Genomic DNA, 26,312 nt, shown 5'->3' with positions numbered 1-26,312 from the left:
AAAAATGCTGGAGTGCATAAAGATGCGGGATCACACATGGTTACCTGATCTCCCGAGTCCTGGATTACCCAGGCATATTTGGTCACACAGAGAGGTTGTGTCCGCAGAAATGCCTAGAATTGCATAAAATGCTTGACTGCATAAAGAGGCTGGATCACACATTGCTGCCTGATCAACCGAGTCCTTGATTACTAAGGGATACTTGATCACATAGAGAGGCTTGTTTTCACAGAGATGCCAAAAATCGCATTAAAATGCTTAATTGCATAAAGATGCTGGATCGCACAGGGGTGCTTGATCACACAAGAGTCCTTGGTCTCACAAAGGTACTTGTCCGCACAGGAGTGCTTATAATGCATAAGATGTTTGATCGCATAAAAGATGCTGAATCGCATAAAGATGCATGTTTGCCTAGATTTTGCTAGGTTGCTTTATGAGGCATGATAATTAGGTTTCCTTAATTATACAGGATTCCTTGGGCTTACAAAGGAATACGTGTCTGCAGGGATACATGTTGCACAATGCTTCATAACACGTTCAGAGCGCATACTTGCTTGCAAAATGCTTGTTCATAGCCCACATGCTATATGTATGCGTGTATTCAGCACGCCCCCTTTTTTATGTTTTTGCTGAAAACATATTTGTATGAATTCATGTTTCCATGATCACATGCTTCCGTGAACACACGCTTCCATAGAAGCATATGGCTTTAAAGCTTGCCACATACACATATGGGGAGCTATTTGCATGTGTGTTTATTTACATGGGACTGCAGAGGTTGTCTGCATTTCGCAGGGGAACAGCACTGTCTACAGTTGGTGGTCTTGCCCCTTGGGTTAGCCACCGTGCCTGGGTTAATAGGGTGCTAGGGACCGCCTCTAGCAGGTCTAAAAGCCCAGGGTATAGCAGTAATGGCATACCGAGGCAAACTCCTGCTGATGGATCAGTCAGTAACATGGCCGGGCCTAGGGGAGTCCAGCATGGTTAAGTATCTGGAACTCCTGGGTTAGGATCCCAGTCTAGAGGGACATTCTTTTATTGACAAAAAGCTTGGAATGTGTGGGACACAGCCCAAGAAGGAGAGTATTTTTGCCTCAGACAAGATCAGCGCTATGAGAAAGCTGGTCTATGTGTTCACGGCAAGGAACAGTTCCTTACGTTTTACCTTTTGCTTAAGGTGCTAGGGAATATGCCGGCTTCATTCAAGACAGTTCGCTATGCTCAGTTTTATTCTAGGCTGATATAAACATTATTCTGTTGGCCTGGAACGAGTGGATCCTAACCTAGCATTATCCCAGGAGTCTGGTCCCAGGTATATGCTGGAATTTCAGTTGATGATTCTTAACTGAATGATTGGCAGAAGGGAAGATCCTTCATACCCGTTACCTGGGAGGGGGCAGGTTGCGAGGACTGGCCTCTAGGGATAGAGTGCAGGCCTGGAAGAGACCACGGCACAGGGAAGATGGTCAAGCTCCAAGTGAGCCTTATCTGTCAGCTTTCTAGAGCTACGGATGCAGCATCTGGCTTAAGGGCCTGAACGTTTAGGTTACAGGGTTGTTCGGTCTGAATACAATCTGACAATGCCTCTCTAGTGGTTTACTTTGTTTACCAGGGAGGAGCTTGTGCCTTGCCCATTAACAGTCATCATTTCATGGAATACAAGATTGGCAGGCGATTCGCTGGAGCCGTCTACAATTGTGTCCGGGAGATTGACCTCTACACTCTGACTTTTTTCTGACCAAATGTCACAGTAACGGTATCCTGTACATAAAGGGTGTTGACGTCCAGGTTCAACAAGGATTTGAACAACTTTGTGTCAAGGACAAAGTATCCACCCGCATGTGGGACAGATGTGTTAGTGATCCTGGGGCACCAGTTGTCGCTGGTTTGTGTTCTCTCTCCCCAGGGCCGTGACTTTCGTGGCTTCCATGCAACATCAGAAGAGAACGGAAGCTGGTCTAATTGTTCTGGCATAGCCCATATGACCTGACTGTGCAGGGACAGCAGAGGTGATCGTAAAGGAACCAGGGCCCCTTACAGCTTGTCCAGGCCTGCTTCGCAGGGTTACATCCTGTCTTGCATACATGGATATTAATGGTCTGGCTGTTAGCCCGCATTCTTGAGGATCGGGGCTTTCAGAATCAGCGGCAATTACCTTGATTCATACAGGAGAGCTGGCCTCCAGGACCAGATATCCTAGGATCTGGAAGGCCCATGTTCCTGGTGTGAAACCAAGGGGTGGCATCCTTGGTAGTATGTCATAGGTAACATTTTTGCCTTCTTACATTGGAAAGGAGATGGAGCTAGCCTTAAGTTCCATCAAGGATCTGATCTCGGCCTTTTCAATATTTTCAAGGGTCGTTTATGTCACACTCTTGATCCGGGCCGTTATACAAGGGGGACGTGTATAAGTCTGCCAGTTAGGTCGCCCTTGTGCTCGGAGGATCGGATCTAGTTTTGCTGGCTTACAGAGTCAGCACCTTGGGCTGATGCACCAGAATTCCCTTCATCCTTCTAAAGAGGAAATTGGTGTTCTTGGTTGCGGTTGCCTCCACAAGAGAGTATTGGCAGCTTTCTTTGTATAGAGCCATACTTAATTAATTTTGCAAGAAGGGTGACGGTAAATCCTCACCCAACCTTATTTACTAGAGGTGTCTAGTGTTCATTTGAATCATTTTTTTTTTCAAAACCTTGCTCCGCGGAAGGAAAGGTTATTGCCTTTCTCTCAATTGAGATGAGAGCAGTTAAAAATCTATCTGAAGGCTTCAGATATAGAAACCTAACGTTTTGTTTTGCTGCCAGAAGATCCTAGGTGTGGGCGGGCAGTGTTCGGATCAGCTATTAAAATGGCTACACGCTCTCTCAGTAGAGTAAGAGAGGTCAAGACCTATCTGAAGCGGCTGCTCGGATACAGAAAACTGATGTTGTTGCGCTACCAGGAGGCCCCAGGAAGGGGCAGGCAGCGTCTAAATCAACTGTTGTCAAATGTTGATTCATCAGGTTATTATTTAGGCTTGTGGTTTAAAGAGAGGGCTTCCCCCTGTGTCTTTTGGGGTGCACCCTACCAGGATAGTAAGCTCTTCATGCGTGGTGCATTACCAAGCCTTTATGACTGAAATTTGCCAGGCCGCAACTTGGTCGTTTGTGCTTACGTTCACTAATCCCTATCAGGTGAACATAAGACGGCAGGAGGATGCAGCCTTTGGCGCAGTATGCTGCAGGCAGCATTATAGGTCCTCATGTCTGATGGCGGTCTGCGTTGTTGGTGTCTCCCTCCCCTCAGTAAGCATTGCTTTGGGACTTCCCACTTAGTAAGTACTAGACTCTGTGCCCCCTGATGTACGATAAAGAAAATAGGATTTTTATAACAGCTTACCTGTAAAATCCTTTTCTTGGAGTGCATCACGGGACACAGAGTTCCCACCCCTCTTGTTTGGGGATATTGGGACACTTATTGCTTTGCGACAAAAACTGAGGTGCTCCCAGTATGGAAGGGGTTATACAGGGAGGGAACTTCCTGTTCTAATTGATTATACCAGTGTCCAGCACCTGAAGGTGGAACATATAACCCACTTAGTAAGTACTAGACTCTGTGTCCCGTGATGTACTCCAAGAAAAGGATTTTACTGTTATAAAAATCCTATTTTTTAGCCTTTTAAACGTATTGTTCATGGGAATATACTTTGCAGTGAGGTCCCAAACAGTCTTTTTGAAGAATTCCCATTTCTGTTCTATGTTTATCGATGCCAATATTCCCTCCCAGTCTAAGTCCTGGAGAGAAGCCCTCATCCTTGAAAAACTTGCTCTCTTGAAATTAAGTGTTTTTATCTTTCCTGTATGTATTTCTTGCTTACAACTAACATCAAATTAAATCATGTTATGATTACTGCTACCCAAGTGTTCCTTTATCTGAACATTAGTAATACGCTCTGCATGGTTTGAGATTACCAGGTCCAACAGAGCATCATTCCTAGTTGTGGCTTCAATAAACTGGACCATAAAATTGTCCTGCAATAGGTTTTTACATTTTTGCCCTTTAACTGTCCCAGCAGTGCCACTACTCCAACGGCGGATCCAGGGGGGGGGGCAACAGGGCAATTGCCCCCCCCCCCCGAGACAATCATGTCACACTCGCTTGGTTTAAAAAAAAAATGCCGTGCAGCAGCTGTATCGAGCTGTATCGAGAAAGAAGGGGATGTGTTTGTGGGCGGGAAATATGAATACAGCAGCTGCAGATTCCTCTGTGTGCCAAAGATGACCTGATCTTTTAGCCTGCAAATGTGGGTGAGTGTACACTGCAGTACACTGTGATCATTGTCCTTATCTCATCCCTCTGCCTTCTCTCCTCCATATGTCTCCCTCCCCTCCCCCTCATGTTCTTTCAAGATGTTCTATGTTTACTTTCACTTTCAGTAAGGCTGTTAATGCTGGGGGTTAATGTGTTTGCTGACACCAGTGCTGGAGGTTAATAATGTGTTTTCTGACACCAGTGATGCAGGGTTTAATAATGTGTTTGCTGACACCAATGCTGGGGACTAATAATGCGTCTGCTGGGGTTAATATTGTGTTTTCTGCCACCCTGGGGGGCCCCAATGCAGTAAGAAGGGGGCTCACAGCAACACATGCTGCCACCACCTGGCTGCAACCCCCCTGTCCTCCCCTTCATCTGGCTGCAACCCCCCTGTCCTCCCCTTCATCTGGCTGCAACCCCTCTGTCCTCCCCTTCACCTGGCTGCAACCCCTCTGTCCTCCCCTTCACCTGGCTGCAACCCCTCTGTCCTCCCCTTCACCTGGCTGCAACCCACTGTCCTCCCCTTCACCTGGCTGCAACCCACTGTCCTCCCCACCACCTGGCTGCAAGGAGGAGGGGGGAAGAGAGAAGAAAAGTGACCATGAGGGTGGAGGAAGCCAGTGATTCCATTATTATCATCCAAGGTAAGAACTTATCTCCCCTTCACCTGGCTGCAACCCCCCTGTCCTCCCTTCCACCTGGCTGCAACCCACTGTCCTCCCCACCACCTGGCTGCAAGGAGGAGGGGGGAAGAGAGAAGAAAAGTGACCATGAGGGTGGAGGAAGCCAGTAATTCCATTATTATCATCCAAGGTAAGAACTTATCTCCCCTTCACCTGGCTGCAACCCCCCTGTCCTCCCTTCCACCTGGCTGCAACCCCCCTGTCCTCCCCACCACCTGGCTGCAACCCCCCTGTCCTCCCCACCACCTGGCTGCAACCCCCCCTGTCCTCCCCACCACCTGGCTGCAACACCCCTGTCCTCCCCACCACCTGGCTTCAACCCCCCTGTCCTCCCCACCACCTGGCTGCAACCCCCCTGTCCTCCCCTTCCACCTGACTGCAACCCCCCTGTCCTCACCTTCCACCTGACTGCAACCCCCCCTGTCCTCCCCTTCCACCTGGATGCAACCCCCATGTCCTCCCCTTCCACCTGACTGCAACCCCCCCTGTCCTCCCTTTCCACCTAACTGCAACCCCCCCTGTCCTCCCCTTCCACCTGGCTGCAACCCCCCCTGTCCTCCCTTCCACCTGGCTGCAACCCCCCCTGTCCTCCCTTCCACCTGGCTGCAACCCCCCCTGTCCTCCCTTCCACCTGGATGCAACCCCCCTGTCCTCCCCTTCCACCTGACTGCAACCCCCCCTGTCCTCCCTTCCACCTGACTGCAACCCCCCCTGTCCTCCCTTCCACCTGGCTGCAACCCCCCCTGTCCTCCCTTCCACCTGGCTGCAACCACCTTTTCCTTCCCTCCACCTGGCTGCAACCCCCCCTCCACCTGGCTGCTCCGACACAGTAATAATTGAAATGATGTGCTTCGATCATCCTGACACCATATTAACCACGGTGCCGTGATGATTGAAGCGCCAACACCAGCCATTGCCCCTACAAATTTCCTGCAGAGATTTTGGCAGTGCCCCTCCCGAGATTATACTCTGGATCCGCCCCTGCACTACTCCAGTCAATTTCTGGGTAGATACAATCCCCCATTATTATCACCATCCCAGCCCTTGCAGTCCTTTCCATCTGTGCAAGGAGCTGAGTCTCCACCTCCTCGTTAACATTGGGTGGTCTATAACAAACTCCAATGATTAACTTTGAATTAGGCACATCTGTATGCAGTTCCACCCATAATGCTTCAGCCTCATCACACTCTCCATCAACCAGGTCCTCTTTCACGTTTGCTTTGAGGTGACTTCTCACATAGAGACAGACCCCGCCACCTTTCCTTTTTACCCTGACTTTCCGAAAGAGAGCATAGCCAGGAATATTAATAGCCCAGTCATGTCAGGATTGAAGCCAAGTTTCAGCAATACCGATTACATCATAGCTCTCCTCATGCACCAGGGCTTCCAACTCACCTATTTTGCTTGGCAGACTTCTGGCATTGGTGAACAAACACTTTAATGTATTATTACATTTTTCTCTAGTGTTTTTCATATCATTTTTAGTAGTACAAATGGCACTATAGTTTCCAATGGCTGTTTGCAACATGGGAACTTTCTTGTCACCTGCCATAACCCTCCCCCCATTTATCCCCATTCCACTCTTCATTAATGTCTGACCCTAACTGACCTGTGTGCCGATGTAATTCTAGTTCACCCTCCCCCTCAAGCCTATTTTAACCACTTAAGCCCCGGGCCTTTAGGCAGCTAAATGCCCAGGCCAGGTTTTGCGATTCGGCACTGCGTTGCTTTAACAGACAATTGCGCGGTCGTGCGATGTGGCTCCCAAACAAAATTGGCGTCCTTTTTTCCCCACAAATAGAGCTTTCTTTTGGTGGTATTTGATCACCTCTGCGGTTTTTATTTTTTGCGCTATAAACAAAAATAGAGCGACAATTTTGAAAAAAATGCGATATTTTTTACTTTTTGCTATAATAAATATCCCCCAAAAACACATATAAACATTATTTTTTTCCTCAGTTTAGGCCGATATGTATTCTTCTACCTATTTTTGGTAAAAATATCGCAATAAGTGTTTATTGATTGGTTTGCGCAAAATTTATAGCGTTTACAAAATAGGGGATAGTTTTATTGCATTTTTATAAAAAAAAAATTTTTTACTACTATTGGCGGCGATCAGCAATTTTTTTCGTGACTGCGACATTATGGCTGACACTTCGGACAATTTTGACACATTTTTGGGACCATTGTTATTTTCACAGCAAAAAATGCATTTAAATTGCATTGTTTATTGTGAAAATGACAGTTGCAGTTTGGGAGTTAACCAAAGAGGGGGGGCTGTAGGAGTTAGGGTTCACCTAGTGTGTGTTTACAACTGTAGGGGGGTGTGGCTGTAGGACTGATGTCATCGATCGAGTCTCCCTATAAAAGGGATCACTCGATCGATACACAGTGTTTACATACGGCTCTCCCCGTTCTTCAGCCCCGGGGAGCGATTGCGACGGAGCTGCTATAAATGAATAGCCGCGCCGTCATCCCGGATCGCTCCCCGAGGTAAGCCGCCCGCCGCGAAGGGGGTCCCGATCGGACCCCCCACCCGCTAGAAGGCGGGGACGTATATATACGCCCATCTGCCTGTACGTGCCATTCTGTGGACGTAAATAGGCGTGCGGCGGGCGTTAAGTGGTTAAATACTCCTCCAGCATTCCCATAAACCCCCCAGCAGACCCCCTTCCATTCAAGTGCAAACCGTCTTTAGCATATAGGTTGCACCCAAATGAAAAGTCAGCCCAGTGCTCTAGAAACCCAAATCCCTCCTTCCTACACCAGGTCTTTAGCCATGCATTCAGCTCTCTAATCTCCCCCTGCCTTTTCTGTGTTGCGCATGGCACAGGCAATATTTCAGAGAATATCACCTTGGAGGTCCTTCCCTTCATCTTGCAGCCTAGTTCTTTAAATTGATTCTTAAGGAGCATCCACCTTCTATGTATACTGTCATTGGTTCCAACGTGGACCAAGACAGCTGGGTCATGCCCAGCCCCTCCCAGTAATTTATCCACCCGGTCCACCACATGCCGAACCCTGGCACCAGGGAGACAGCAAACCATTTGGTTGGGGCGATCCTGGCGACAAATTATTCTCTCAGTCCTTCTGATTATAGAATCCCCTATTACAACAAACTGTCTAGGCCTACCTGCACTCCCCTCACCAACCCTACTAGATGGGTTGCTCTCCCGGCTGTTAGGGGTAGCAGTGACATCTAGGGCTGCCACCTCTGTTTGCCACCTCCATCTTCACCCAACTTGGCAAATTTGTTTTGATGCACAAATACAGGACTGGCCTTCCTTTTCTGCAAGCCCCTTTCACTCCCTCTAACGACATTAACCCATCTTCCTATCTGATAATCCTGACTTGCCCCTCCACCCTCCACATTAACCCTACTGACCACCTGCTTAGCGAGCAGAGGACCCCTTTCAAGGTTGTCCTTTCTGCCCAGTATTGCAACTTGCTCCTCCAGATCTCTAATTCAAGCTTCCAGAAGAGCAACCTGCTCACATCGGTATCCATCCTGGAGCTGTTGTATCAATTTTGCATACATGTGGCACACTGTGCACTGAGCAAAACCTTCAACCCTGCTAGCACTCATTTCCCAGTTACAATAATTATATTGTTCTTGTAGGAAGTTTAAGATGTTACTCACAGTTTAGAAGACTCCTGTCTTAACTCCTGTTTTACACTCCTGTTTTTTAACTTTCCACTTTAGTTCAAAACTCCACTTATGTTCACAAAATCCACATGCAAGCCACCATCAGCAGGGAGCCAGCTCCTATGGGAGTTTGTACAGACACTTATATACTCACCTGTGAACAATTAACCACTCCCCTTAATTAGCAGAAAGAAATAAAAGCTGTTTAAAAAGTGTCATAGAAAAGAGGGGAAAAAAAGTTTTTTAAAAAACTGATAGCAAACGTATCAAATAAAGGAGGAAAACAAATACAAAATCAACACTTGCAAGCAGAAGCAGTTATACACATATAGCCAGATTCACGTATCGCAGCTTATCTTTATGCCGGTGTAGCACATCCCATTTGCACTACGCCGACGTAACATAGTGAGGCAAGTACTGTATTCACAAAGCACTTGCTCCCTAAGTTACATCGGCGTAGCGCAAATGGCCCGGCGTAACCCCGCCTAATTCAAAGTAGGCATGTAGTGGGCGGGCTTCATTTAAATTAACCGTGACCCCCATGTAAATGAGGGCCGTTGGTACACGCATGCACGCGCATGCTCAGAATCACGTAGCAAATACTCATTGCTTTCAACGTGAACGTCACCTACGCCCAGCCCCATTCATGTACGCTTACGCAAACAACGTAAAATACGACGGCTGTTCTGTCGTCCATACCTTGCATGGGCTGCGCCATCTTTTTGGTGGTTTATCTTTACGCCGGAAAAAACACTTACGTAAACAACGTATCGGGATCTAGGTAATTTGCATATTCGACGTGTAAATCCATGTAGACGCCCCTAGCGGCCAGCGTAAATATGCACATAAGATACGACGGCGTAGGAGACTTACGCCGGTCGTATCTTAGCCAAATTTAAGCATAAGTCTTACTGAATCCGGCTAATACTGTTAGGAGATCTTGATGTCAACTCCAGCCACCTGTCTGTCTGTTGTCTGTTATAATGTAAATGAGTCTAGGATAACTTCTGATGCCCCGTACACACGAACCATTTTTCCAGTCGAAAAAAAAACCTATGGTATTCCCGACTGAATTGCTCTCAAGCCTGCCTTGCATACACACAAAAATAAGTTCAATGCTTCTGAGCATGCGTCAAATTGTTTCTGAGCATGCGTAGGAATTTTGCGCACTGTGATTTGTACACACGATCAGAAATTCCGAACAGTTTTTTTCCTGACGGGAAAAGAAAGAGATCCTGCTCTCTATCTTTTTCCAGCAGTTTTCCTGTTGGAAAAAGTCTGATGGAGCATACACATGGTCGGGATTCCCGGGCCAAAAGCTTTCATCAGATCAGACTTTTTCCAACAGGAAAACTGATCGTTTGTACGGGGCATGACAGTCTTTCACTCATTGTTGCTTGTGCTAATTAACCCTGCAATTGTATGAAGGAGTTCTGTGTTGATATGTATGATAATGTGTATTGTAGTTAGGGAGTCACAACGGCTGCTTTATGGGATTAGTTAATTAGCTCATGTTAATTTATGTTTCTGTGTATTGCTAGAGTAAAATGAGCAGGATGTAGGAACCTCATCCTTTTACTGTATATAATGTATTCTGTATTCTGGTTCTAATAAACAGTTAATGTTCAGCAACTAAACAAGTATCCTCTCGTTTTGTGCTTGTGAGCAGTTGGGAATATCTGATATCTAGATTCGGACTGGGAGGAAGTGGTATATGAAGAAAGCACTTACGTGGAGTGTGGGGCTTTTGGTTACAAGCACAATATGGCACTTAAAATTAGATTGGTTACCATTACTCAGATTGGTTCTTTGAGTCCAGGCAGGAGCAGAGCAGAGGAATAACTCACTTTGTGCCAGGGCTCTCTCTACTGTCCCCTGACACCACAGGTGCAACTTTACACACCTATTCAAGTCAATAAGCAGTGGCTTAACTTTATAGATAAACTGTCCCACACACCCAATGCATATGCAAAGCCCTGAATATGTGTGTGTCTCTCTCTCTGTTCCCTGCAGATGGGCAGAAATACCTTCTCGCCAAATCCTGCAATCAGGATCCAAGGCAGGTTTTCATCCCCCCTACACTGGAACGGTTCACTGTTGATGGAGATGCACCTCAATATTCACCTGGGGTCCCCCTCTGTCAGGCTGGACGTCCCAACTCGCGGTGGAGGCCTAAATCCCACAGGGAGATCATCTGAGAGACCACACCTCTTCCTCAGGTCTGGTCTCTACTCTCTCATCACTGACTGAACTTTAACTCAGGTCACAAAATTGAGTCTTTCACTTTCCTGTCAATAAAGCCTGCTGGGATTTGTATTTCTCACTGTATACCAGTCTATGGGGTCGTTTAGTCTGGGAACTGCATGCCCCAGAATCCATTGCTGCCCTCCCTGCAGTTCAGTACAATCTCTTCAATTGGCTGTTGTAACTGTACTCTCAATTGGTTTTCCTCTTCTGGCCAATAGGGGCACAAGAGAGGCCACTGAATACAGAGCTCTGTGTGTTAGCTTATATTACATTTACTTAAACATTAAGTGTGTGTGTGTGGGGGGGGGGTGAAAAATCCCCCTTACAACTGCTAGCAGGCAGCTCTCCCTAACCCCAGCTGCTGAAAAGCCTGTGTATATTGGGCCAAATCCTCAGCCAGGCGGCGTAACTTAACTTTTACCATTTAAGTTACACTGGCGGAAAATTTCTACCTAAGTGCCCGATCCACAAAGCACTTACCTAGAAATTTTCGGCTGTGTAACTTAAATGTCTCCGGCGCAAGGCGGTCCTCTTCTGCAGGGGGCAATGACAATTTAAATGAGGCGCCCTCCCGCGCCGTCCGTACTGCGCATGCTCGTGACGTCATTTTCCCGACGGGCAGCGCGCGAAATTACGTTATGCCAGGCTTTGTGGATTGCGACGGGACAATAAAGTTGCGTCGGGTAAAAAAAAAGTTACGCGCCGAAAAATAAAATTCAAAATTTAAAAAAAATCGCGGCGATCGAAAAAAAGGTCTGTTTTTACAAGGTGTAACTAGTTTACACTTTGTAAAAGCAGCCCTAATTTTACGTATGCAAACGTAAACTTACGCAGAAAAAACAAAGCTGAAAAGCTTTGTGGATCTCCGTAAGTCCTCATTTGCATACGCAAAGCGGCATTTCAATGCGAAATGCCCCCAGCGGCGGATGCGGTACTGCATCCTAAGATCTGACAGTGTAAGTGTCTTACAGATGTCAGATCTTCTGCCTATCTTTGGAAAACTGCTTCTGAGGATCAGTTCCAAAGATAGGCACAGGGATACGCTGGCTGAACAGCAGTTCCGCCTGCGTATCCCTTTTGAGGATTTGGCCCATTGTTCCTGACAGCTTTGCAGGATTGCGGGTCATACAGTTAGACACCCACTACTACATTATTAAACCCAAAAGGAAACATTTAGTATATTGCAGCTTACCATCTAACTCTTAAAGGGTAAATGTTTTTTCACCTTAATGCATCCTATGCCGCTATGGCCCTCGCTGTATCACGGGAAAGCGTTTGCAAAAGCTTTCCACCATGCGAGCTCGCTCGCATGAAGGTAGAAAGTTTTTGCGAGGAGGAGCTGAAACAGCCGCCGAGGGACCCCAGAAGACACGGTTTGGGGACACTGTGCAAAACGAGCTTCACAGTGGAGGAAAGTATAACATGTTTGTTATTTAAAAAAAAAAAGTTTTCTTTTTTAGGCTTTCTCTCTTTTTTTTTCATCTGGTGATCTGGCCAATAAGTTTGTTGTTTTTCAAAAGAACAAGCTCTCTTGCACATTATATCAGTTGTAGGAATGAGACAAACCATTTACCGCTGACAGGTGTGCTTTTAACTGTCAGCTTTCATTTATTTATGTAAATTTTCCCCAAAAGGAAAAAAAAATGCTTGCTGTAACTGCTTTGGAAACTGGAGTTTGGCTTCAATTTGTTAGTATATCTAAATCTGCTAGTACATTTAACACTCCCCTCCCTAGACTGACAATTATGCTTTCTGTGCTCCTGCATGCAGATAAGGGCACTCTAATATAGATGTTACACTGGCCAGATCGCTAAAACCTAAACAAAGTAATACAGCCATCACATCTAATAATTGGTAAGCTGCAATATATTACATTTTTGGGCTTAAGTATAATACTGCTTTAAATTACATTTAAATGCTTATTAGTGTTTCTTTGAATAACATGCTACAAAACATTGTTTGAAGGTCTTTGCTGCCCTATCCAATAGAAGAGCACCATTTTCCAACTTGACCCTACTTGTTTAGTAGCGTTACAAGCACAACCATCCATGCAGTGTTATAAAAAAAACATCCAGTTATCCTTCTAAGCCAGGGGTGTCAAACTCAATTTCATTGTGGGCCACATCAGCATTATGATTGCCCTCAAAAGGGCCGGTTGTATCTGTAAGATTAGATGTCCAGTGCATCCCCTCCCCTTTACATTAGATGTAAAGAGCCAACCCACTATCAGAAGTTGAGTCCCCCACTCTCCCTTACATCACAGTGCACCCCTCTTTACTTATGCTGCTGCTGGGAAGAAGCTGGATGCATTGCTAGAAAGCAGAAAGTAAGGGTCTGGAGTAGGACCAGAGGAGGGCTGGAGCTCTCTTGCAGCTGCAGCAGAGGTGCAAGGGCCACATGAAATGACCTGGAGGGCCTGATTCGGCCCGCGGGCCTTGTGTTTGACACCTGTGTTCTAAGCTGACAACTCTGCTCAGGAATGTTGATAACGTCTCAAAAGTGGGACCCCAGAAGCCGCTACAAGAAAAAGGTGATTGACTGTCTAAACACTTGAAAAACTGAGAAAGCTACAACATGCCTGCAATAATTCCTGTCATTGTCACGTTTTTAACAGTCTGCATATGACATGGGGAAAGGAAGAGGCAGGGACCATTTAGGCCATGTTCACACTGATCATGACTGTCGCAAGACTTCCAATCCGTCTGTGACCTGCTACTTCAGATGCGACTTTAATGAACAGGATCCGATTGCGACCAATCAAAACAATGCCTTTGGCTCTGGAATGGATGAAACCTTGTGTCAAATTTATAAAGAGCAAAACGGCATGCCCCCCCCCCCCCAATCCAAACTAGGGCCCTTTGGGTCTGCTATGGATCTTGAGGGGGAACCCCATGTCAAAGTAAAAAAAAAACGGCACGGGGTCTCCCCCAAGACCATACCAGACCAAACATCGACAGTTCAGGTGTTCACCAAACACCCACATTTTCTGTGTGCTCAGGGTGGATGGTCGCCTGACGAGCGCACAGTCAATAGGTTGTTAAGGAGGGCCGCCATGTCCTTACCAATGGATGAGTCATCAGCTGTCAGTGGGCTTCCCTGCTGACAGCTGAATGAAAAAAAAAACATTGCTTAATTTGCCGGCAATACTAAAAAAAAGGCGTGGGGGCCCCCTCCAAAATTCATACCAGGCATTTAGGTCTGGTATGAATTTTTTTTAAAACTGAGTGAGGTCATCCCTCCAAAATCCATACCAGACCCTTATCCGAGCATGCAGCCTGGCAGGCCAGGAAAGGGGGGGGGGGTCCAGCGAGCGCCCCCCTCCTGAACCATACCAGGTCACATACCCTCAACATGGGGGGTGCTTGTTGATGGGGACAAGGGTCTTTTCCCCACAACCCTGGGCGTTGGTTGTGGGGGTCAGCGGGCAGGGGGCCTATCAGAATCTAGAAGCCCCAATTAACAAGGGGACCCCCAGATTACGCCCCCCTATTTGAATGAGTACCCCTACTCATTCACAAAAACAGTGTCAAAAACAAATAAAAACACACACACAGTTGTTGACCAATCTTTTTTTTAAATAAAAAAAACAATGTCCTCCGATATATAGATCCATCATCAATCAGGAAGCCCTTCATACATGAAAAAAGGGAGAAATTAGTCGGGGGAGGAGTGTTTTTTTTTTTTTTTATCGAGTCAGTAGTGGCGGCAGAGGAAGACATTGTGATTGACATTGGATCAGTTATCACAATACAACAAAACAATATTTTCTCATGAAATAAATACGAAAAATAAACCCTAAGTAAATGTTTTGGGTTGTGCATGATATACTTACTAATTTTATGTTTTTTTTGTTTTGTTTTTTCTTTAGTTTTGGCAACATAATGAATGGGTTGATATTGTAATTGATGATAGGCTGCCTACCTTTAGAAACCGTCTGGTATTTCTTCATTCAGCTGATCTAAATGAATTCTGGAGTGCATTAATAGAAAAGGCATATGCCAAGTAAGTATACCTTTTGTCTGTTATTCTATTTTATTTTACTAGTTTACTTGTTGGTTGACTGAAATTAATACTGAATCCCTAAAAAATGTGCAAGTGGTATCAATGCACAATGCAGTACAGAGTTAAGGCAATCTGGGGAATATTATATAAAGCATAAGGGATGCACTCTCAGCAAAGCTGTGGTGTCCAGGACAGGTGTGCTATCAAAACAGATGAGATAGGTGATAGGGATATATATATATATATATATATATATATATATATATATATATATATATATATCCCTATCTCCCTATCAGTGTCACTTGGTACCTTCTACCACTCTGCACATAAAGTATGTGCAGGCAATGTATAGTGGATAAGGCTGGATTCACACCTATGCATTTTTAGTGCTGTTTGCATTTTTCAGATTTGCTCTACAGAACGTGTTCCATAGCAAAACGGGAAATTGTATACTCACCTTTCCGTCATTTTCCTTTCCTGTAGCATCTTCATGGCAGCATACACCTTTGGGTTGTGGCTCCGCCCCCACAACCTGATAGGACCGTTTAACTATTAAGCCCAGAGAAGGCCCCCGCCCAGATATTCTCAGTGTGTATATATATACCTCACCTCAGATGGGTGGGCATCTGTATGCTGCCATGAAGATGCGACAGGAAAGGAAAATTACGGAAAGGTGAGTACACAATTTTCCGTTTTCCTGTCGCATCCTGTCGCACCTTTAGGTGAATAACTCGCAAAATGGGTGGGTCTGAGCATAAAGATAATGTTTTATTTACAAGGAATAGAGGTGTTGGACTAAATAACTGTTCGTCCAAACTCTGCCATAGACAGTCTGGCAGAGTCCACCTTGACCAAGTCGCTGCTTGGCAAATAGTTTCCGAGGACACTCTGCAGTAGGCCGCCCAGGAGGTCGCCATTGCCCTTGTGGAATGTGCCTTCAAGCCCTCAGGTGTTTGTGCTTGGCTCAGCCAGTAGCCTTTTTGATGGTTTTTACCAGCCAAGCCGCGATGGTGCGAGAGGTTGCTGCTTGCCCTCTTCTAAATCCATGTGGGATGACCAGGAGGTTTTCTGATTTCCTAAGATCATTGGTTGCTGAGAGGTAGGCTATGATGTTGGTTCTTACATCCAATGGATGTGGATCCCCTTGATCGGTGGAAAGAGCAGGAAGGTTGATCTCCTGGTTAAAGTGAAAGGAGGATAATACCTTCGGGATGAACCGATCGGATAGTCTTAAGACTACTTTGTCTGGATAGACGATCAAATATGGTTCTTTTGCCAGTAAGGCTTGCATCTCTGAGACTCTCTTTGCAGATGTTATTGCGATCAAGAAGGTGACCTTGAGCGTTAGGTCTCATAGGGAGATGTTGTCGAATGGAGAGAATGGTTCATGCGCTAGAGCTTCCAGTATGACCGAAAGATCCCAGGTCGGGAAGGAAGGTTTTCTGGGAGGCCTTATCTTTAAGCAGGCCCTCTGGAATTGGATGACGAGAGGTTCTTGTGCCCATTTGACTCTTGTCATGGCCGATAAAGCTGATACGTGGACTTTTAGAGTGCTTGATCCAAGGCCTTTATCTAGGCCTAACTGGAGAAACTCAAGGATTTGAGCAGCTGTTGGAGATGACGGGTCCCAGTCTTGTTGTTGTGCGACTGAGAGAAACTTCTCCCAGATCTTCTTGTAGGTATTGTTGGTGGTGCATTTTCTGGCTTGAAGAAGCATTTCTACCACTTTCTGGGAGCAACCTTGGTTTAGGAACCTAGTCCTTTCAACCTCCAGGCTGTCAGATGCAACCTTTCCGGGGATGGATGAAGAAGTTGCCCCTGGGAGAGTAGGTCTGATGCTGGTGGAAGCGGTAATGGTCTCGCTGTGTTGAGCTGAATGAGAGTGGTGAACCATGGCTGTCTCGGCCAAAAGGGAAGGACTGCTATTATCGTGGATGACGACCTCTTGAGTCTGAGAAGAAATCTTGGTATGAGAGGTGTCGGGAGAAAGATGTACCCCAGAAGGAACTTCCACTCGTGCTGCAGGCAATCCGTCCCCTCCGCTAACGGGCAGGGGAATCTCGTCAGGTACCTCCGGCACTTCGCATTGTCTGGAGTTGCTGCCAAGTTTTTGTTATGAGGGAGAAAGCTTGGTAACTCAGAGCCCACTCATTGTGGGAAACGAGGCTCCTGCTTAGGGTGTCGGCCAGCTGATTCTGGGGCCCTGGTACATACATCTATCTTAGCCCCGACAGATTCACTTGCGCCCATTCGAGAACTGGGCGGACTTCCTGCATCATGGAACGACTTCTAGTGCCTCCTTGCCTGTTGATATAGGCAACTGCCACCCTGTTGTCCATCTTCAGCAGGACTTCTTTCCCTTTCAGGAGAGGACTGAAAGCCAAGAGAGCTTGGAACGCTGCTTTCATCTCCAGGACGTTCGATACTACGTCCAGTGTCTCGAAAGACCAACGGCCTTGGACAGCCCTCCTTGCTGGCGTCCGAAGTGACCACCTCCTGAGGGGGGGGGGGGGGGGGACTATACGTTTGTACCTCTTTAGATTGTACAACCGGGTACACCACCATAGAGACTGTTTGACCTCCTTTCGGATGATGATTTGTTGAGACATCGATACGCCATTCCATTGATTCAAGATTGATGTCTGGAAAGGTCTTGTGTTCCACTGAGCCCATTAAACCATAGGGATGGTTGCTGATAGCGAACCCAGAATGCTGAGACATTCTCTGGCTGGAAGCGTGGTGGATAAGAGTAACCTCTTTGCCTTTTGGACTATGACAGGAATCTTCTCTTGAGGAAGCTCTATGGTATTGAGCCGGGTATCTAGTTCTGCTCCCAGGAAAACCATTCTTTGGGTAGGTTGGAGATTGCATTTCCTCCAGTTTATCAGCCACCCAAGTTTTTGAAGGGTGGATGTTAGGGTATCTCGATGGAGTAGAAGAGACTCTTGGTTGTCTGCGAGCAGTAGAATGTCGTCCAGATAATGGTGGACTCTCAAACCTTGCTCCCTTAGTAAAGCTATTACTGGTAGCAGGACCTTGGTGAAGGTTCTGGGAGCAGTGGAAATCCCGAACGGAAGGCTTTGAAATTGAAAGTGTTGATGATTCACCAAGAAACAGAGAAACTTCTGGAAAGCGGTGTGAATAGGAACGTGCAGGTAAGGGTCCTTCAAATCCACAGAGAGCATCCAATCGCCAATGTTTATGGCATAGAGGATTGATTGTAGGCTTTCCATCTTGAATGTCTCCACTAGGATTGAACGATTGAAATTTTTCAGATCTAGGACGGGGCACAAATCCCCAGTCTTTTTCTTTACCAGGAACAGAGGCGAGTAGAAGCCTTTTCCCCTTTGTGGAGGTGGTACTTCCACTATGGCCTGTTTTTGGATTAAGTCTTGAACATATTCTGTCAGCACCAGCTTCTTTTCCCGAGAAGTTGGAATTCTGGTAGAGACGAACTGGTCTCTGGGAGGATGATTCTTGAACCTCCATTTGTGTCCATCTTGGACGGTAGCTACTGTCCATGGATCTTTTATTAACTCCGTCCAAACCTGCCCGAAGTCCTTCAGTCTGGCTCCTACTATGGCTGGTTGGGCGGGCATACCTTCAAAAGGACTTCTGGTCCCCCGTGGCAGGGGTCTTAGATTTTTGGAGTTTTAGGAAGGAGGATTGTGGATTCTTCCAATTCTTCCTGTACTCTCTGCCGGGCCTGTGTGACTTAGCCTCCCTATACCTGTCTGGGAGGTTTCGACTGGCGGTAGATGGTCTTTGTTGCTTCGGCCTTCTGTCTGAAGGGATGAAGCCTGACTTCCCGCCGATGACCTTTGAAATAGCCGAGTCCAACTTCTCTCCGAAGAGGTTTGTGCCATCAAATGTGATTTTGCACCAGTTAGACTTTGAGGAAGGGTCAGCTGACCAGGGTTTTAGCCAAAGTGCCCTCCTTGCCATGAGCTTAACATTGCTCTTGATGTTGATTTTATCATGTTCCACAGAGGCTTCTGCGACAAAATCGCCTGCAAGGCTAAGCTCCTGGAGAGCTGCAATTACTCTCTCTTGATCCGTTCCCTCAGATACCAATTTTTCGGCATTAGAGGACCAGCTTGAAATGGCTCTTCCCACTGCTGTTAGTGTTATTGCTGGTCTGCAGGCACCGCCTGCAGATAGGTAGGCTCTTTTAAGATCTAGATCGATCTTTCTGTCCAGCACGTCTTTAAATGTAACCGCATCTTCTATTGGAAGTGTCACATGCCTGGCGAGGCGCATCAGGGAAGAATCTACCACTGGCGGTGTTACTAGTGGGTTGACACTAGATTCCTTCAGCGGATACAGTTTGGCAAGCCTATTGCTGAGACTGGTCTTTTTTTCAGGTTTCTGCCATTCATTCTTAATTAGGTCTTCCAGTTCATCAATAAATGGGAAGGTCTCTGGCTCTCTTTTCAGATCCGGAAAATATTTTCTCGCTTTTTGCGAAGTTTCTTTTTCCTCTTCCCAATCGATGGCTTCCTTCACTGATTTAACGAAGGGTTCTATTAGTGCAAAGTTGAATCCAGTGGAGACCTCTAATTCCTCATTGTCAGATAAGGGATCTGACTTTTTAGATGTGGAAGGAGTCGCAGGTGAAGTGCCTTGTGTGGACCTGCTTGTTTCAGACTCTGCGATTTGCAGGGATGCGTCTCTGGCCGGACCTCTGCGCGGCTCTCTTTCTCTGGTCACTTCGTCTAGGCAAGTGCGACAAGCCAGCTTGGCTGGAAGTGCTATGGCACCGCAAACCCAGCATGAATTCCCTGATGGGCGGATATGCTGAGAGGGAGGAGATCGTCTGCGTGAAGGAGACCTCCTATGATAGGAGTGTCTTTGCTTTCAATAGGATTTTGAGCGGCTCCTCCTGCGACTTCCCCTGCTGCATGAGCGACTTCTGCCGCGATCCAAGTGGCTTTGCCGGTGGTTTGAGTGGCTTCTTCTAGATGGCTCTTTTCGTCTTGAAACGGACGATCTGGCCGACCTGATAGGGCTGTCCAATTTAGACAGCATTAGTGACAGGCTCTCTTTTTCAATCTTCACTACTTACCAATCTTCCGCCCTCTTACCTATTAGGCTGGTGATGGTCTACCAGGGCAGCGACCTCCATGAGGAGTGATAGTTTTTTTCCCCCTACAGAGACAGTAGGAAGTGAGCATGAAGCAGTAGTAAGGTGGGATCAGAAAGGAAGAGAAACCCCAGGGGCTTACCTGAAGGAGGAACAGCATTGCAAACTATCCCACTGAAAAACGCTAGCAGAATAGTGGGCTAGATTCAGGTAGGGGCGTGCATAGTTATGGCGGTGCAGCGTATTGTATTTACGCTATGCCGACGCAACTTACAGGAGCAAGTGCAGTATTCACAAAGCACTTGCTCCGTAAGTTGCGGCGGCGTAGCGTAAATGGGGCCGGCGTAAGCGTGCGTAATTCAAATGTGGAAGGGGGGTGTGTTTTATGTAAATCTATGATGACCTGACGTGATTGACGTTTTATACGGATGGCGCATGTGCCGTCCGTGTACATATCCCAGTGTGCATTGCTTTCAAGTACGGCGCAACGACGTATTGGTTTCGGCGTGAACGTAAATTCCGTCCAGCCCTATTCGCGAACGACTTACGCAAACAACATAAAAAATTAAAATTTCGAAGCGGTAACGACGTCCATACTTAACATTGGCTGCGCCTCCTATTAGCAGGAGCAACCTTACGCTGAAAAAGCCTTACGCAAACGACATCACAAACGTACGTGCGCCTGGCGGTAGTTTTTTAATCGACGTAACTAGTAATGCTTGCTGAATCTAGCCCAGTGTTTTTTGCAGAGAAAAAACAGCAGAGAATGCTGGGATTTTTTAATTTGGCACTTGGTGATGACATCACAGCCGTACATGCTCAGTAGTGCTGTGAGCAGACGGGCGCCATCTTGGAAACTGGAATCCCCATAGAAGTCAGCATTGTGAGCCTGTAGGGGATGTTTTCAGCCTGTCTGCACATGCATGAAAGTCACTGGATGCTCAGCGACATGCCTGGACCCTGCCGAAGAACTACAGGGCACAGAAAGCCCGTTTTTGTGGAAAGGTTTCTTTTATACTGGAAAGCTGGAGGCCTAGGGTTGCCACCTGTCCGGGATTCCCCCGGACAGTTTGGGTTTTGAAACGTGTGTCTGGGTCTCTGCCCACCTGAGACCCGGACACATTATTCAGACCCGCCGGTGGCTTACTGTGCTTGTGCTGTGCTGCCACAGCCGCGTCTCAAGTTCGGGTCCAGGGTGACTAACTTTTGCTCCTGCCGAAGGTTTGCAATTCTCCCCCCCCCTCAACCCCACGGTCCCACCCCCACCACACCGTCAGCGGCGCGCCTCCGTCTGTATGTAGTGTGCTGCAGAGTGGCAGATGGTACACAGAACATAGAGGCAGAGTGCTCTTCTCTGGCTGGCTGCAGAAAAGACAGAGGTGGGGTTGAAGGCGGAGCCTCGGCGTTCTGTGCTGAAGTGTGTGGAGATCTCGCTGAGAGCTCAACTTTTAAAGTACGTTTTTGCTGCTGTATGTCAGGATATCAAAAAGCTCTCACCTCATACACACAGTCCTCACCACATCCCCCCCTCCATACACTATCTATACATACAGTTCTGCCCCCCCCTCTATGTACCATCCATAGTCATATATTCAGTTCTAACCCCCCCATCCCCCCCATATACCATCCATTCATATAGTTCTTACCCCCTCATATACCATCCATATTTACAGTTCTCCACCCTCCATATTTACATTTATCCAACCCCCCCTTACCACCCCCATCATCCCCTCCACACTCCTCTTCTGTACATACCACCCCCATCATCTCCTCCACACTCCTCTTCTGTACATACCACCCCATCATCCCCTCCACACTCTTCTCCTGTACATACCACCCCCATCATCCTCTCCACACTCCTCTTCTGTACATACCACCCCCATCATCCCCTCCACACTCTTCTCCTGTACATACCACCCCCATCATCCCCTCCGCACTCCTCTTCTGTACATACCACCCCCATCATCCCCTCCACACTCTTCTCCTGTACATACCACCCCCATCATCCTCTCCACACTCCTCTTCTGTACATACCACCCCCATCATCCCCTCCACACTCCTCTTCTGTCCATACCACCCCCATCATCCCCTCCACACTCTTCTCCTGTACGTACCACCCCCATCATCCTCTCCACACTCCTCTTCTGTACATACCACCCCCATCATCCCCTCTGCACTCTTCTCCTGTACATACCACCCCCATCATCCCCTCTGCACTCCTCTTCTGTACATACCACCCCCATCATCCCCTCCGCACTCCTCTTCTGTACATACCACCCCCATCATCCCCTCCAACTCCTCTCCTGTACATACCACCCCATCATCCCCTCCGCACTTCTCTCCTGTACATTCCACCCCCATCATCCCCTCCGCACTCCTCTTCTGTACATACCACCCCCATCATCCCCTCCACACTCTTCTCCTGTACATACCACCCCTATCATCCCCTCCACACTCTTCTCCTGTACATACCACCCCCATCATCCCCTCTGCACTCCTCTTCTGTATATACCACCCCCATCATCCCCTCCGCACTCCTCTCCTGTACATACCACCCCCATCATCCCCTCCACACTCTTCTCCTATACATACCACCCCCATCATCCCCTCCACACTCTTCTCCTGTACATACCACCCCCATCATCCCCTCCGCACTCCTCTTCTGTACATACCACCCCCATCATCCCCTCCGCACTCCTCTCCTGTACATACCACCCCCATCATCCCCTCTGCACTCTTCTCCTGTACATACCACACCCATCATCCACTCCGCACTGTTCTCCTGTACATACCACCCCCATCATTCCCTCCACCCTCCTCTCCTGTACATACTGCCCTCTTTTATACCCTCAGCACTTCTCTGCTGCATATACTGGTCACTGTTACACCCTCTTCACTTCTTTCCTGCAAATATTGCCGACCCTCTGCACTTATTTCCTGTACATAATGTCTTACACTTTGCACTCCTTTCCAACACATGCCAACATACGTGCCACACTCTTGTATATACTGTTGTAAATTATGCACTCCCTTCCTACACATACTGTAATATCCTTTGTACTTAATGAAAATGAAAAGGTGAACTGATGCCCCTGATCTCCACTGCACTTACCTCTGTAGTAATAGAAGAGTTTTATTTTTTTAAATGATTATGCTGAGGTTTATTCATGTCAATGAGACTCTTACTTGTGGCACAGCAAAGTAAGCATATTCTATAGGTAAAATTATTATTTTGTTTTATTTAATCATGCCCCTTGAGGCCCCTCCCACAATATGGCCACACCCACCACATGCAGTGGTGTGTTCGGGTTTGGCTTGAGGAAAAGATGGCAACCCTATGGAGGCCGCTGTTGAGACCTATTTAAGGTCTGTGAGGAGCTGGCATGCATGTCTGGGGACCAGATCGCTGGAGGACTACAAGGCTCAGTAAGTGTTTTTTTGAAAGAGATGCTCAGAAGAGCTGGAGGTCGCTGCAGTATAAACCTGTAACGGACCTATGAACTATTCTGCCTGGACATCTATAATAATCCTGCAGTGAGGCATACACAGGGTTAATTGTAGAGTGACTCTATTCTAATGCCCCCCCTTCCTCAGCTAATTGACTCTCCTTTGTGTAGTTAACAGCCTCCTGTCAGGTGTATGCTAATGGGATCATCTGTGAGTGTGTAATTGTTCTAAAGGTTAATTGAATTCTATTGATAAAGGAATGTGTCTGATCAGGTCATGTTAAGTGGATATCGGGTCCGAACCGTCTAGAGACTGATTAAGTGATTAATTCAAGGGGATGTCATTATTTCAAAGTATCTGTATTGAAGCCCCCCCACTGTGTGAGGGGGGGGGCGGAGATTGTCATTGTTCCTGTACAGCTTGTAACCACACATAAGCTAGGTGTATGTACCATTAAAAGTTCAGTCTACTTGACCCTTCAAAACGTAGCCCTGTCTCTTTCTTGAAAGGGCGTTCGATGGGATTGTTATTCTGCTCATTTTACAGCTGAACCGGACTCTCTCTCTGGATCTTGTGGATGGGGATACAAGCTGTACCTGCCTATCGCACTTTGCCAGGGAAAAGGACGTCTCCAACGGCTGATACCCTCTCACTACTTGGATAGCCGTTACATTGGTTGGCAGCGGTGGGATGGTCCTTTTATACAGACAGCAAGTTCTGAATGGAGTCGCAGTATGCCAGGCTGAAAAGATCCACACTAAAAGATTTATTGGAGAGTCGTGGTAGGAGTGCCAGTAACAGACCACGGAGGGAGCTGATAGCTGACCTGCTGGAGCTGGACGAAATGGATGGATCCATGGAAGGAACGGAGCCCCTTGCACCTGTCAGCGAAGAAGATGTAATTACTGGGATTGTACAGCGGAGATTATCCTTGTATCCAGAAACGTCCGTGGAACTAATCAACCAGCTGTTCCGGGAAGCAAGGGAAGAGATACAAACGAAGAGGGGACAAGAACTGGAACTGGTAAGAGCGAGACAGCCCATTACACATGCTGTTCCTACTCCCCCACCCGCGGCTACAGGAAAGAAAATACCGTTCACTGCATTTAAAGCTTTTGTAGAAAGTGAGGAGGAAATAGATGGATATTTGGCTGACTTTGAGAGGCAGTGCTCACTACACCAGGTACCACCAGACCAATGGTTTACTATTTTGTCGGGGAAATTGTCGGGCAAAGCCAATGAAGCCTTTCGGGCTCTTGCTCCAGAGGATATTTTACAATACCAGCAAGTTAAAAAGGCGCTGCTAACCCGATACGCCGTAACTCCAGAAGCCTACCGCCGTCGCTTCCGGGAGTCCAAGAAGGAGGCTGTGGACTCCCACATGGAATGGGCCAACCGGTTACAAAGGGTGGGATCCCTTTGGGTCCAAGGGTGCAAGGCCAACACCGGGGAGGAAGTATTGCAGCTGTTCCTAATGTAACATTTTTTCCAAGACCTGGCCGCAGACATACAAGACTGGATACGAGATCGCCGTCCCGTTAACTTAAACGAGGCGGCTCGGCTAGCAGATGAGTACGCGGAAACAAGGAAAGTAAGCCAGGGTACTACACGGCTGGCTCATAAGGTAGGACCGCGTACTCCAACCGTCACCCCACGCCCAGAGTTTCGGGCTCCAGTCCCACCAGGACCACCACGCCCTCAGGGGCCTAACGAATACCCCCGGGATTCGTCGAGGGTGACGTGCCATCACTGCAGCAACACAGGACATATTGCTCGTTATTGCCCTTTGAGAGCTACAAATAACAACTGGAGACGCACAACACCCAACACAGAGGTCACTCCATCACGTCCCTCTGCGGCCCACTGCCTAGAGACCAAGGGAGGCCCTGAGGAATGTCTGGGAATTTTGTATGAGGCAGACCCAATACAAGCTGCCTCTCCAGATAACCGTCAGCATCACCGCCAGGAGGTAAGGGTGAATGGACAAGTAGCACAAGGCCTAAGAGATACCGGGACTACTATCACTTTGATTCAAAAACATCTGGTAAAGCCAGAGAATGTGTCCACTCGCACAGTTGCCGTCAGGGTCGCAGGGGGTGCTGTATTTCGCGTACCCACCGCCCGGGTGCACTTAGACTGGGGAGTAGGGTCAGGAAAGACCACAGTTGGTATCATGGACAACCTACCTGCCGAGGTTGTGCTGGGCAATGACATTGGCCCTCTGACTTCGGCTTATTTACCTACACCTGTTGCTGCTTGTCCCGTGACCACCCGCTTTGCTGGAATCAACTCGCTTGCTGCTGAGACCCGGGTAAGACTACCTTCCCCGACATGTACTGTAGATCTGGCACAATATCACAGTCTAAAATGGGAATGTGACAAGTTGGCCAGTGAGAAATCAGAGATGCAACGACACTATGTCATGTATTATGAGATGTCCCGTGGCTTGAACATTGAAATGCACAAACAGGCGGAAATTGTCAAAAGATTAAATGGGATTTGCATCCAGGTGGTGCCTTATCTGTCCCAAGAGCATCAGAAACAGGTTTTGGGAGCCATTGAGAGAGCAAAGCAAGTGACTGTTCCAGAACTGAATTCTATTATTCACCGTCACCATCAGCTACCGACCTGGTAAGCCAATGGGAATGCCGACGGACTGTCCAGGCAAACGGAACTTTTACCCTAACAGCAGACCGGACATCCCCAAGTTGACCCGAAAAGGATCAATCCGGGTCTGCCGGAGTGTTCCACAAAAGGAGAGTAGTGTAACGGACCTATGAACTATTCTTTTTTTTTTTTTTTTATTCACTTCAGACTCTACCTCATAGAGTGTGTATTTATGCACATGTTCTGCGTACCAGCCCATTGCATCTCTATTTTGGTTTCGCATCATTAGTGTCGCTTTTCTTT

The 26,312-nt window shown here is 47.4% G+C and overlaps 1 protein-coding gene across 1 annotated transcript in view; it reads left to right on the top strand.

Moving 5' to 3' along the window:
* The window catches only part of CAPN9 (calpain 9), a 1,050,568-nt gene that overhangs the window by 174,114 nt on the left and 850,142 nt on the right, over positions 1-26,312 (top strand). Inside the window, exon 4 of the mRNA XM_040350717.1 lies at positions 14,736-14,869. Coding sequence (XP_040206651.1) covers positions 14,736-14,869 — 134 coding nt within the window. The remainder of the gene's footprint in view (positions 1-14,735; positions 14,870-26,312) is intronic.

This window comes from Rana temporaria, chromosome 4 (assembly GCF_905171775.1).
Source record: "Rana temporaria chromosome 4, aRanTem1.1, whole genome shotgun sequence".
In the NCBI taxonomy this organism is placed as follows: domain Eukaryota; kingdom Metazoa; phylum Chordata; class Amphibia; order Anura; family Ranidae; genus Rana; species Rana temporaria.
The sequence above is the reverse complement of the archived record's forward strand: the minus strand, read 5'-3'. Positions and strand labels throughout refer to the sequence as shown.